This window comes from Selaginella moellendorffii, unplaced genomic scaffold (genome assembly GCF_000143415.4).
Source record: "Selaginella moellendorffii unplaced genomic scaffold, v1.0 SELMOscaffold_52, whole genome shotgun sequence".
Taxonomy (NCBI): domain Eukaryota; kingdom Viridiplantae; phylum Streptophyta; class Lycopodiopsida; order Selaginellales; family Selaginellaceae; genus Selaginella; species Selaginella moellendorffii.
Genome location: NW_003314313.1, coordinates 924,942 through 938,270, shown reverse-complemented (window position 1 = coordinate 938,270; position 13,329 = coordinate 924,942). Strand labels below are relative to the sequence as shown.

At 44.2% G+C, this 13,329-nt stretch overlaps 3 protein-coding genes across 5 annotated transcripts; 1 reads left to right on the top strand and 2 right to left on the bottom strand.

The window, feature by feature from the left end:
• Positions 1-371: 371 nt before the first annotated feature.
• On the bottom strand, positions 372-2,093 carry LOC9635247 (ferredoxin--NADP reductase, embryo isozyme, chloroplastic). Of its 2 annotated transcripts, none has more exons than XM_024687159.1 (6): positions 1,979-2,093; positions 1,871-1,915; positions 1,745-1,810; positions 1,364-1,675; positions 1,065-1,284; positions 372-1,006 (listed from the first exon to the last, which is right to left on the bottom strand). In XM_024687159.1, exons 2-6 carry the CDS (start codon positions 1,901-1,903, stop codon positions 510-512), a joined length of 1,128 nt encoding a protein of 375 aa, XP_024542927.1. In that variant the 5' UTR covers positions 1,904-1,915; positions 1,979-2,093; the 3' UTR covers positions 372-509. The 2 variants fall into 2 exon arrangements, with proteins under 2 accessions (XP_024542927.1, XP_024542928.1); XM_024687160.1 differs by having other exon boundaries at positions 1,871-1,919; positions 1,979-2,082.
• A 41-nt stretch (positions 2,094-2,134) lies between these two features.
• Positions 2,135-3,919, bottom strand: LOC9635918. The gene is made up of 4 exons (XM_002982061.2): positions 3,340-3,919; positions 2,638-2,806; positions 2,311-2,564; positions 2,135-2,250 (listed from the first exon to the last, which is right to left on the bottom strand). Exons 1-3 carry the CDS (start codon positions 3,867-3,869, stop codon positions 2,352-2,354), a joined length of 912 nt encoding a protein of 303 aa, XP_002982107.2. The 5' UTR covers positions 3,870-3,919; the 3' UTR covers positions 2,135-2,250; positions 2,311-2,351.
• A 38-nt stretch (positions 3,920-3,957) lies between these two features.
• LOC9635917 (ubiquitin-conjugating enzyme E2 35) lies at positions 3,958-5,115 on the top strand. Of its 2 annotated transcripts, XM_024687162.1 has the most exons (8): positions 3,958-4,104; positions 4,161-4,188; positions 4,275-4,361; positions 4,416-4,474; positions 4,548-4,589; positions 4,639-4,712; positions 4,771-4,868; positions 4,932-5,115. In XM_024687162.1, the coding sequence occupies exons 1-8, from the start codon at positions 4,057-4,059 to the stop codon at positions 4,967-4,969; spliced, it is 474 nt and encodes a 157-aa protein (XP_024542930.1). In that variant the 5' UTR covers positions 3,958-4,056; the 3' UTR covers positions 4,970-5,115. The 2 variants fall into 2 exon arrangements, with proteins under 2 accessions (XP_024542930.1, XP_024542929.1); XM_024687161.1 differs by having other exon boundaries at positions 4,275-4,474.
• The last annotated feature ends 8,214 nt before the right edge of the window (positions 5,116-13,329 follow it).

The following is a 13,329-nucleotide window of genomic DNA, read 5'->3' as shown; positions in this document are numbered from 1 at the left end:
GAAGAGTTGCGTCTCTTCAGGCTTCCATCTCTCGTTGGCTGTGTTGCTGGTTCGATAGTTCACCTTCCTGTGCGTTTCGTCTATGCGCCTGTAAGTCGCAAGGCCTGGCCAGACTTCTGGGGACGTTTACCCTGTGTAATGCAAGAAAACAATCTTATCAATACACAAGAGTGTCGTGCGTCTCTAGCTACTTACTCCTGTATTCTCGTGACGGGAATACTCTCTTCCCATTCAATTTTTCTTTCCACCCTTTCGCCACCATCACCTTGAGCTCCATCACCTTGGGCAAAATCGTCAACCGCAACACCAAAACATGTATATATTTGCCACCTCATATACAGAATATATCAGAATATTCTCATTCAAATCGGTGAGCAAAAGTTTTGCTTTATTTTTTTTGCTTTCGGGTTGCGCAGGAGGACAATTCTCCTGCCTTGTTACAAAACAATGGCAAAAAGGATTAAAACCAAAAGAGAATGCCTCTCTCTCTCTCTCTCTTCGATCATCTTTCAGTAGACTTCGACGTGCCACTGCTTCTTCTTCTTGAGCATCGACAGCTTCTCTTCCCAAGACTCTCCTCGCTCCTCGGCGACTCTCTTGAGCGTGTCCTGGATGCCCGGCATCATCCCCTTCAAGCCGCAGAAGTATATGTGCGCTCCCTCGTCCAAAAGCTTGAAAACTTCCTCGCTGTACTCCTCGATCTTGTCCTGGACGTACATCTTCCCGCCCCGCTTGTTGTTCTGCTCTCGGCTCAACGCGATGTCGTATCTAAAGTTGTCCGGGTACTCCTTGAGATAGCCTTCGAACTCGTCGTGGTAGAGGAGGCTGTCACGGTTGGCAACGCCCAGGAAGAGCCACGCCAAGCCGCCGAACTTGAAGCTCACGTCCTCCATGAACATCCTTCGCAAGTAGCCCCTGAATGGTGCGATACCAGTGCCAGTGGCGATCATAATGTGTGCTGCCTTGGGGTTGCTTTCTGGTAGTAGCATGATCTTCCCCGAAGGCCCTGTAGACACTGGATGTGAGAGAAGAAACTAGACAAAAACTGTATAGGAAAAGCTTGCCTGTGATCTGGACCTTGTCTCCGGGTTTTCTGTCACAGAGAAAGTTGCTGCAAACTCCCTTTTTTGCAGGATCTTCCTTCCCCGTCTCTGGATCCCAGTAGACTGCTCTTCTCACGCAAAGGCTCGCTGTTTTACCATCGAAGTCGTCACCATATCTCGTCGACGCGATGGAGTACAAACGCACGGCATTCGGAGTTCCAGGCTTCTTGGGATTCTCACCCTGAGTAGTCATCAAACTCAGAACAAGAAAAAGAAAATCCTGGATAGCGAACAGGAGAGAAAAGAGAGCTGGAACTTACCGGAGGAATGACACCGTAACTCTGGCCTTCCCAGTAAGGAACGTTTCCACCGTGATCGATCACAATGTGACAGGTCTCGCCAGGAGCTTTGTCGCCAACAATCCTCTCCACTGACTTGATGGTCGCGGTGTATGGAGTTTTGGGCTTGAACAGATTCAATGGAGGGTCGCTGGCGGTGTCAAGATTTGGAGCAGCGGTAGTAGCAACCTTGGCATTCACTCGAAAGAAATCTCTCCTCGCAGCTTTCCTGGATTCACCAAAGTATGCCGCAGCATGAAGATCCAGAGAGAATCCTTGAGCCGCGGCAGGCATCTGTTCGAGAACAAGCAAAGAGACAAGAGTTCTATAGCGCTCATCATGCCCGATGGATTGATTTCTCACCTTGACGCTGACGCATGGCGACGAAGAGCGCAAATTGGCCCCATGAGCAGGCGCTAGCACGGTCCCCTAGAGAATCATCGATCGTGAGAAATTTTCGAGAGATTTCGAGAGAGAATCGATGGATACCTGGAAGCAATGTCCCACTGCATGCAGCGCCATGAGATCGATCGCCTGCCTGGAGAGGAGAGTGGACCTCAGCTACAGCGCAATGCGGCCAGGAAAACGAGGAAATACCTGTGATCGATCGAATCGATGGGTCAAGAAGAGCTGCGTGGCCTCCCGGGGCGCTTAAAAAGCGCAGCCAACGACCTTTCTCTGCGCGCTAGGGATTCTTTTCTCTCGCTGACCATTGGCCATAGCCAAGGGATCTCTTATTTAAGCCCTGGAATATTTCTTAGTATTTTCACTTGACCCTTCTCGCATTAAAGAAAAAACCTAAACATCCCGCTTGATTTTCCTGGAGAACGCGATCAATCGCAAGGATCACTGGAGTAGAGAAAGATTTTCTGGAAGAACATCCAAACTTTCGATCAATCGCAGAAGTAGAAGAGAATAAAAAACAGTACCTTGACGAAGATGATCCAAGGAACCGCGAGGAACTCTAGAGCTATGGTTTCCGCCTAGCCACGACTCTCTCACGCTTCGTCCACATTCTTTCCTCCTCGTTTAGAGTTCTCCTGGTACCGTCGGGCTCCGTCACACTCCGGATTCCACCGCTTCGTCCCCTCTTGGATTCCAGGCCCAGATCTTCGACCATGTAGCTCCAGCCATCGATCGGCCGCCTCCGGCTCATGATGTGAGTCTTGACGAAGCCATAAATCTGCCATCCGTCCAGTGTTGAGTGTTACTACACGAAAGAAAGAATGGAAGCTAGAAGAGAACTGGTATCTTGCCTGCTTTTTGTTAAACTCCATCCTCCGCTCGAATTCTTCCACCAGAATTCGCTCCTCCTTCTCGGATTGTTCTCTCAATGCCTGGTCTTGGGACTTGCCTTCCCAGCCGTCGGGACCAATCTCGATGTCCGTCGTGTGCCTCTCGCCTTTCTGTGCCTTCTGCACAGTCCTGAAAGATCAAGGACGTTCATCAGCGAGAAAGTAAAAGCAATGAAGAACAAAGTTCTAGACTCCTAGATGGGACGTAGAACAAAACTGGAAGTCTCTCTCGATGCGATCAGGAAGGCGATCACTGAAGTTCTAGACCCCTAGATGGATGAGATTTACGAGGAAACGAGTGAGAGATGCGTTGACACAAATGAAAGAGAAGAAAAAGGACTTACTTACAGGCCTGAAAAATTCAAGGACGTTCATCAATGAGCAACGAAGAACAAAGTTCTAGACTCCTAGATGGAACCTAGAACAAAAACTCGAAGACTCTCACGATGCCATCAGGAATAAGATCACTGAAATCTAGACGAGGAAAAGAATGAGAGAATCAAGAACACACATTGCCACAAACAAAAGAGAAGAAAAAGGAAGAGAAAGCTCTCTCGATGCGATCAGAATGGAGATCACTGACGTTCTAGACTATGAGATGGGGTAGAACAAGCATTGCCACAAACGAAAGAGAAGGAAAAGGAAGAGAGGAAGAACACTTACCCATACATGTTCTCGTAGAACTTCTCCACGCTATCATCGAGAGGATGGCCAAGCCTCGCCTCCTCTTCCTTCTCGAGCTCCTTGAGCCAGAGAATGGCATGAACGCGCTGCTTCCGGATGCGATACTCGGCCGCGAGCTTGTCCACCGAATTCACCTCTGGATTCTCCTTGTGCATCTGGTACATCTTCTCCTTGCTCGCATCCGATAGCAGGCACGCCGTGTAATCGGGCTCGGGCTTCCCAAACGTGTACACCGAATTGCCCGCGCCCTCCGCCTCGCCCCAGCGCTTCATCCTCTTGTCCCACGCCTTCTTGTGGAATTCCACGTCCCTGTAGTATGGAATCTTGCGCCCCTTGCCCTCATTTCCCTCTCCTCCTCCTCCTTCCTCCTCATCGCCAGATTTCTCACCAGATTTGTCCCCGGAATCGCTCGATGTGCTCTCCCACGCCACCGCCGAAGCGCGCGATCGCCAGGGCGCCGGCAATGCAGGTGATCTCGCGCGGCTCCTCCACTGGGCAACGCTCCTCATCCAAGAACCCTAATAATTCAGCTCCAGCGATCCTGACCGTCGATATTGGAATTTAGCGATGACAACCTAAAAGTAGAGGTGCTTGCGTTCTAGGGCAAGAGATTCTCGCGACAGGCGATCGTCTCGCTTGCGCGCCATCAGCTCCGGCGCCGTCGATCCATCTCCGTGCTCTCCAGATCTTGCCGCCATGGCGGGCGCCATTGCTAACAGCAATCTCCCGCGGCGCATCATCAAGGTCAGTAGTAGCTCCGATAATTTCCCGTGAGAGCTCATGTTTCGTTTGATCCGCAGGAAACTCAGCGATTACTGACGGAGCCAGGTGAGATCGATTGCGTCGGGACATTTCGTATTCCATTCCTAGAATGTCTAAATGTTTTTCTTTGTGGTTTTGTGCTTCTCTTCCAGCTGAAGGTATCAGCGCTTCTCCTGCCGAAGATAATTTGCGATACTTCAGTGTGATGATTCTTGGCCCCGCTCAGTCACCGTATGAAGGCAAGATTTCATTGTTACTTTGTTCTTCCTCTGAGCTACTGTGTTTCTTCTCAGGTGGCGCGTTCAGGCTGGAGCTCTTTCTTCCGGAGGAATACCCGATGGCTGCCCCAAAGGTACGAAGGTTGTCCTCGCTGGTTTATTTCTTACTGACTTGAGGTCTCACTGTTTTGACAAGAACTGCAATAGGTTCGCTTCTTGACGAAAATCTACCACCCGAACATCGACAAGGTGGGACTCACTGCTACGCTTGCGTTTGTTCTTAACACCGTCTTTGCAGCTGGGCCGGATCTGTTTAGACATTTTGAAAGACAAATGGAGCCCCGCTCTTCAGATTCGCACTGTGCTCTTGAGGTGACTGAATCACTTGCCGTTGTTATTATGCTTAGGCTCCTTGCTCTGTGTCTGACAGTATTCAAGCTCTTTTGAGTGCTCCAAATCCTGAGGATCCCCTGGACGAGAACATCGCCAAGCACTGGAAGACAGACCAAGGAGGAGCAATCGCAACTGGTGAGACAAGAATCCTCTTTTGGTGTTAGAATTTGATAGATGCATTGGTACTTTCCTCTGCAGCAAGAGAGTGGACCCAACTCTACGCTACCTCCAATTAAATCAATGGCTCGGAAAGTCCCCGTTCGTTCGTCTAGTTTTTTCTGCTTTGGTTCTTTGTAAAAATAGTGTAAACACTAGCTACAAACCTGATGCTTGAATGTCGTATTTGTAGGGAAATAACAATAACATTTCTTTTTCTATGAAACGTGAGTATATGCTACTTAGTTTTGTATATTCTAGTGAACTTTTATTTATATAGGATTAAAGGTTGTCTAATGTTATTATTTATTATTTAATGTTTTAATTAATTCTATCATATATTGACTTTATTTCTTTAATAGTTTATATTAATTTTGTTGTATTACCTATGTATCTATAATGTTCTGTGAGTGCTTGGAATATGGAAAGGGAATATAGAAATGTGCATATCAATTAGCTCAAAAACCCCAGCTTATATACAGGAGCGAGTGGTCTAGATTGAAACCAATCCGACGGCTACCAAAATCCCACTACGCTAATATTAGTATACGGCATCGTAACCGTACACTTGGCTCTCACATCATCCCCTCCTCTCGGGATAATGGAAGACCATCAGGGTTCTCTTGAGGATGGGCCGGGATCCGAAGGAACATTAGGAGGAGGCATCGGTGGATCTGGAGGTGGTATTAACTCCTTTTGATCCCTTTGTACGAAACGTTTTAGCCGCTGCACATGCACAATCTCTGGAGGATCGGCTTGCTGAATGTCATGCCGAACCTCATAAACTTGTGGTCCAATTTGTCGCAACACTTGATACGGTCCTTTCCATTGCGCAAGAAGCCCCTTAGATAAACCACGTACCGTAAGATGGGGAAAACGGACTAACACCAAATCATCCACTTTGTACTCCGCAGGTAGACGATGATGAGAGTTATAGCGCCGTTGTTGTCCCACTTGTACGCGGCCTAAGTGTTCGGCAGACTCTACTTGGACAAGTGGAAGAATGCTCGTCAAATACTGATCCCATGATCTAGCATCAGCAGCACGTGGCAATCGCGAAGGTAAACCCAGCTCCATTGGTAATATTGGATCATGACCATATAAAAGTTTATATGGTGAAGCACCAACAGAACTCTGCACCCCTGTAACATATGCATACCGAAGAGACGGCAAATAACCATCCCAATCCGAATGCTGAAAGTTCACATACTTCGCAATCATCCCTTTGAATGTCCGAACAAGCCGTTCCACCAGACCGTCTGATTGTGGATGATAAGCACTCGTGAAAGTGTGGCATATCCCCAACCGAGATGTCAAAACATGAAATGCCTCAGCCATAAATGCGGGACCATTATCTGAAAGAATCCGCTCTGGACAAGAATGCTGGAACACCACTCGATTGAGGAGGAAGTATCCAACAGCAGTTGCAGAGGCACTAGCAAGAGCACCAACTTCCACCCAACGAGTCAAGTAGTTAGAAGCAATAATAACATACTCATTGCCAGCAGTTGACCGTGGAAAAGGTCCCATAAGATCAAATGCCACCAACTCAAACGGACGGGAAACCGCAATTGACTCCAACCGTCCTTCCGCAACACGAGGGGAAGTATTACGAGCTTGGCACCAAACGCAGCTACGCACATACCGGATAATATCACGTCGCATCTCTGGCCAATAGAAAGACCTGCGCAGCTTCTCGGTGACACGACGGTGTCCCATATGCCCACCTAGAACAGGAGAATCATGGTAGGCATGGAAAAACCGCGGAATAAACACCGAAGGCACCACCAGCCGTAAATGATCATCAGGATCTGTCCCCACAAAATAAAGAAGGCCATCGTCAAGGCGATATTGAGAATGTAAATGCCGGAAAGGGAAGTCATCAGCAAGTGATGTAGGATTCTCAAACCCATCTCGAAGCCTCCGAATCCACGGCTCAATCTTTTGAGCCTCGCGAACCTCATCAAGAGAAGGTAGATCTTGCTCTGCACCTTGTGGACACTGAACGTCAAGGATAGCAACCGCCAACGGCACAGAATCCTCATCTAAAAAATCCACAGATGCTGGAACAACAGGTTCGTCAGAAATATGAGAAGTGAGTGGAGAAGGAAGAGGAGCTCGAGAAAGGGCATCAGCATCAGCCATAGAACTCCCTGGGCGATGAACAACATCGAAATCATATATCTGAAACTTCAAAGCCCACCGAGCCGTACGACCAACCAGGTTCTTCCGCTTCAATAATGAAGTAACAGCAGCATGGTCACCTTCAAGTAACGTCCGAGAACCATGTAGATAGGCATGAAATTTCTCGAAACCCCAGACTGCTACTAAACACTCCTTCTCCGTCGTGGAGTAGTTCATCTCCACTGGTTGTAATGTACGGCTGATGTATGCAATGGGATGGCGCTAACCCGGCACACTCGAGCTTTCTTGCATCAACACACCTCCAAGACCAATGTCAGAAGCATCCACGCGCAAAATAAAAGGTCGAGTGTAGTCAGGATATGCCAAAACCGGAGGAGTCGTCAATAGTTCTTTGAGATCCACGAACGCTCGCTCACAATCCGGAGACCAGATGAAAGATGACGTCGATGACTTTAGCAACGCTCGCAATGGTGTAGTGCGATCGGAAAGATGATCCACAAAACGACCGAGATACTGCACCTTACCCAAAAAGCGTTGCATATCATTCACACTCTTCGGAGTAGGGAACTTTAGAACAGCCACAAGTTTGTCAGGATCAACTTGCAAACCCTCACGAGAAATACGGTACCCAAGATAAGTTGTGTCCTTGGACCCAAACACGCACTTTGACCGCTTCAGCTTTAAACCAACGTCGCGTAGCCGATCCAACACTTTACAAACATCACGAACGTGCTCCTCCCACGTCCCCTCCGAGTGGATCAAGACATCATCAATGAAGTTAGCAGTCACCTCCGGCATATCGCAAAGAACCTCGTCCATCATCCGCTGGAAAGTTGCTAGAGCATTGTTCAAACCAAACGGCATCACCAAGAACTCGTACAAACCAAATGGTGTACGAAAAGCAGTCTTAGGAATATCTTCTTCGGCCATCGGTACTTGCCAATACCCAGAAGCAAGATCTAGCTTGGTGAACCAACGACTTCGCCCCAGACGATCCAAGAGATCAGTAGTGTGAGGAAGAGGATACACATCTGGGATCGTTACTTCATTTAACGGACGATAATCGATGCAGAAACGAATACTCCCATCAGGCTTCGTCACAAGATGAGGTTCACATGCCCAAGGACTCCGCGACTTCCGAATAACACCCTTCTCTAGCATTTCCTTGACGTTTGCTCATAAAATCTTGATCTCCTTAGGTGACTGACGATGAACAGGAACCTTGATTGGACGAGCATCCCCGGTTGGAATCGGATGACGTGTGGCAATCTTGGCCCCAGACGATAAGTCAAATTCAAAGAGATCAGAATACTCCTTCATGAGCCGGTCAACTGCTGCAACACAAAGATCGTCGGAGGGATCGGAAAAGGGAAAAGCAGAACAAGATGGAAACACAAAAGGAAAGAGTGGGGGAACAAAAGTAATGAAAGCAAAGGTAGAAGTAGAGGGACGAAGAGGTATGGAAGTGAAAGGAATGGATGAAACATAAGGAAGTATGAGACAAGGGGGAGAAGCCTCAAAGTCACACTTGGCATGATTGCGCTGCAACCAATCCATACCAAGAATGAGGTCAAAAGCTTGACTCGGCACCACCCGCAACGACTGCAACTCAAGCTCGAGATCGCCCACACGCACAACCAGATCCACCTCATCCCGTGCACATGCATGCGTACGGCCGTTGCCATAAAGAATGAAAACTGGTTCCGCCGCACGACGCAAGTGTAAACGACAACGTGTGGCAACAGGTCGAGCAATAGAAGATAAACTCGAACCTGTATCAACCAACATAGAGAGAATAATAGGAGACCTCTTGTTATAAAAACGAGCTTGGAAAGTAAACACTAGATGAACCGATGCCGAGTGAACCCCTTGATGATACTCCCGAAAGAAAGATGGAGGGGTCACTAACTTATTCGCGCAAGATCCCTCCGTTACTCGCGCAACTCCTCGTTTCCCAGATGCACCTCGGTGTCCAGACCTTCCACTGCAGTAGCACCCACGGGACGTTGCTGACGCCAAGGTCTCCACCCAGGAAATGGAGGTCGCCAATCCGGAAAACGATGGCAACGCTGATAAGTATGACCAACTTCATCACATGCCCAGCAGCGAACATCACGACCACGACCACGTCCTCGCGCTTGTCCTTGGACTCGAGCAGCAGCAGCATCAACCTCCATTGGAATAGGACCATCACCCATAGGAAGTGGAGCAGAAGGACGTGCAGCGAGAAGTGGAAGAGGCGACGTCTCATAACGTTGTGCCAAGCGAAGAGCATCGTCAAGGGTGGCAGGAGCAAGGGCATGCACAAGTCCAACAAGATCTTGACGAAGTGCTGGCCACAACATTCCTAGCTTGATCCGCTCCAACATAGTTGGCTCCGCACGAAGCAAAAGACTTCGGAAACGAACGCCAAATTGCATCACCGACTCAGATGGCCCTTGGCGAAGACGATGCAATTGTTGGAAAGCATCATCACAATCATCGGCATGTCCGAAGGCGCGTTTGAAGACGTCCGGGAGAACACTCCAATCCCCACGAGTGGCTGCGCTCAAACCATTGTACCACTGCAACGCCGTCCCTTGGAGACACGTGGGAAACTCACGCAACCGTCGAGCATCATCCCAAGAATGGTATGTGGCAATCACCGTAAAGTGATTAAACCAATGGTACACATCATCCCCAGGATTCCCACGAAAGAACTCCGGCCAAACGTGAGGATTGGCACCAAGAGCAGGAGGAGTTGGACCACGTGCCGTGAATGCCGCCATCAATTGAGTTTGGTTGTTCAATTGCAAGCGCATAGCATCAAGCAACTGGACCAACTGCTGCTCGAGAGTCAAAGGAGGAGATTGCTGATCTGCCATGGAGAATGAAAAAGAAAGAGCAAAAGAAAATGACAAAAAGCTAGAAGGAAATGGGAATACAAAAAGCTAAATCTAAACCAAAATCCTGAAAGGAAATAACAAAAAGAAGGAAATGGAAAAAGCTAGATCTAAACCAAAATCCCAAATTCAAGCACTCCTCAAGGGCAATCAAAGGTGCCCCTCATCTCCACCAATGTGAGTGCTTGGAATATGGAAAGGGAATACAGAAATGTGCATATCAATTAGCTCAAAAACCCTAGCTTATATACAGGAGCAGGTGGTCCAGATTGAAACCAATCCGACAGCTACCAAAATCCCACTATGCTAATATTAGTATACGGCATCGTAACCGTACACTTGGCCCTCACAGTTCAAATATATATGAAGATAATTTTTATAAATTTATATCAAATAGACATTATGATGAACTTTTAATCAGATTTGAGTATTTTAATTTTTTTGTAAAATAATTATTCTTTAATTTCTTTATTTTTACTTTTTATTTACTTTTTATTTTACTTCTCAAATTTTCCTTCTTTTATCTTAGAATTACTGAAGAAAACATAAATCTTAACCACTATTGAAATTTGATAGTTATTATTTCTTTTGCTTTTTCAACATATTAAAATATATATTTATAATTTTTTTATAAACTATTAAAGCTACATCTAGTTTATAGATTATTGTCCTCATGGAATTCATTAATTGCAACATTTGCCAACACAAGGCATTGTTGTCATAGCCTACTAGAATGTTTCTTGGTTTTATGTTGTTATGATTGTATTTTTTCCTTATATATTATTATTTACTAAGTAATATATTTTAAACTACTTTAATAAATTTAAAGAGTTTATAATACCTTTCTTATGATATTAGTTATGACAAAAGCTCACCATACTCCTAAAAAAAAAATATTATCAATTTATATATGGGTAACTTAATATCTTTATAATTGAAAATGGGATTTAAAACTTAGAAAACTTTCTAAACAATACATAATCATTTGTGTTATCCTAGATTTTATTACTTATGAAATAACATAAAATAAAGGTATCTTACCCAAAAAAATCCTACTAATAGTACATTGTAAAAATATGAGAAAAATAAATTAGTTTTAATTTGCATAAAATATAATATAACAATGTGAATGCATGGAATACAAAATTATGTTTAATCATACATGTTCAATGTTTAAGAAAATATATATAATTAATTATTTTAAAATGCTATAAATTTTGTAAAGTAATTCATTTTTATGAATTTTTATTATAAGTATATTTATAGCAAATCTTTGATTTTCAAGTTATATTATATTAAATTTTTATATATTACTAAAAAATTTATAATACCTCTTTCCTCCCATATTCACTTACAACTTTCAAAGAATTTAGCATGAGTAAATTCATACACTAATACTTCAAGTTTCATTATCTAGTATTTAATTTATATATTTTTATCTTTATTTCTTTTAAGTAGCAGGGAATGTTAAGTTTCATTTTGTGAATGAGCGAAAGAATTGGGTCCAGTTCATAGAGAAATACAACATCCTCAAGTTGGATGATTATTTTGAAATAATCTAGTAAAATAAAGGCAAAAAAACAACAAAAATTGAGTGATAGTAAATAATATTAATTATAAATAGAGAATGATAATAATTAAATATTTAAAAATAATATTAAAATATAATAATATTAAAATATAATAATTCAAAAGAGAAATTATATAGTATTTTTGTTTTGAGAAAATGATAAAAACTTTCAGGACAATAGATTTAGATGTGATGAAGAAAATAAATTTAGTTATTTTAATTTTAAAATGTTCTGATGTTTTATAGTTTTAAAGTTATATATGAGAGATTTATTTATGTTTTCTTCATTACAATTAGAAGTTATTATTTATGATAATTATATATTACTTGGTGGTCTTAGGTTTAAATCTTCAACTTTACTGAATTTCACCCCTTGACTCTACCTAAGTTTATGATGTTGTTCATTGTTCAATAATAAATATCCCAACATAGCTTCATGTCAACACAATTCAGGTTGGGAAAGCATCAGATGCTAATGGCATAACTGCACTGCTCAGGGCAACAAAATTGCAATGGCTAGCAAAAGTTGTCACACCAATCCAAACCAGTTAATCAGATTGTACCACAGGTGATGTAATGCAACCATCAGATTGTTCTCAATAGCAGTATCAGGAATCTTTACTAAAGTGCAAACAAATGGAGATATATCCATGCAGAAGGACAAGCAGGCTTTCACAAGCATTATGCCGGCGTTGACACATCCTGACATTACGAATGCTGCTAGAACAAGCACGAGACAAGCATCACAAGTCATATTTTGTGGCTTCGTTGATTTTGCAAAGGCATTTGACATGGTGTCTAGACGTGCTGATCATTCAGTTCTTGGAAATAGATGCCCCAAGACAGCTTATAGCCATCATCATTGAGATTTATAGATTGGTGAAGCTAGAAATCTTTAGTGGCAACCCCATTCCATCCACCATGGGTGTTTGACAAGGATGTCCACTTCACCTCCGTTGCTTGCAATATACATTGGAGCACTGGAAGTAACATGGACAGAAGGTGTCAAAGACTGCGTGAAATGGCATATCATATCTTCCAGTCAGATTGCCACAACAATGTAGTCACAGATTGGAAGACAAAGCGTACAGACCGTGAGGGAGATGGAGAGGATCTGTGATGAATATGAAGTCAACCAACTAGCTAATTCACATACAATAGCTCAGTAAACACAATCTTATAACCTTTGCACAGATAAATGCCTTTTGGGAAGCCATTAAGAATCCACATTGTGTCATTTGAGAGAAGGTGTTTATATTACCAACACAACTTCGACGTGGCCTGATAAGCTCACAATGTGGAATCCTGTATTATTACTTAAAAGTGATTACAATTCATACACGAAAGAGATGCCTTCATGATTGTCAAAGGCACTTCAAGGGTACGAATCAATGACAAGGTCACAGCAGCGTGAACCATGGGGCTCCACGGCTGTTTGTTTTTCTGGAAGACCCGACCTAATCGACATCCATGATAGCTGCGATACACTTTCCACATTAATACAGTTTGAATTCATGAGTACATATGTAATAGTGGAAAGGAAAGATATCACAGATATACGGCGATCACCCACACACAGACATGAAAAGATCGATGGATGATGATAGATAGCTCGCAACTCTCATTATCTCGGCGATGGAGAGGCCTCTCCAAACCATGGCAGGCAAGCGATCATTAAAATATGTGGGCCACCAAACCATACAAACCAAGAGCTATTCTTTCATGACCGAAAGAATCCCCGATTTCACGTGGTTGTTGCATGGTCCAAGGGAGTTTTCTCTCCCCACGCAAAGCTTAATTTTGTCGCCATTCCCCATCCGAGCTGTCACCAGGTGTACGGTGA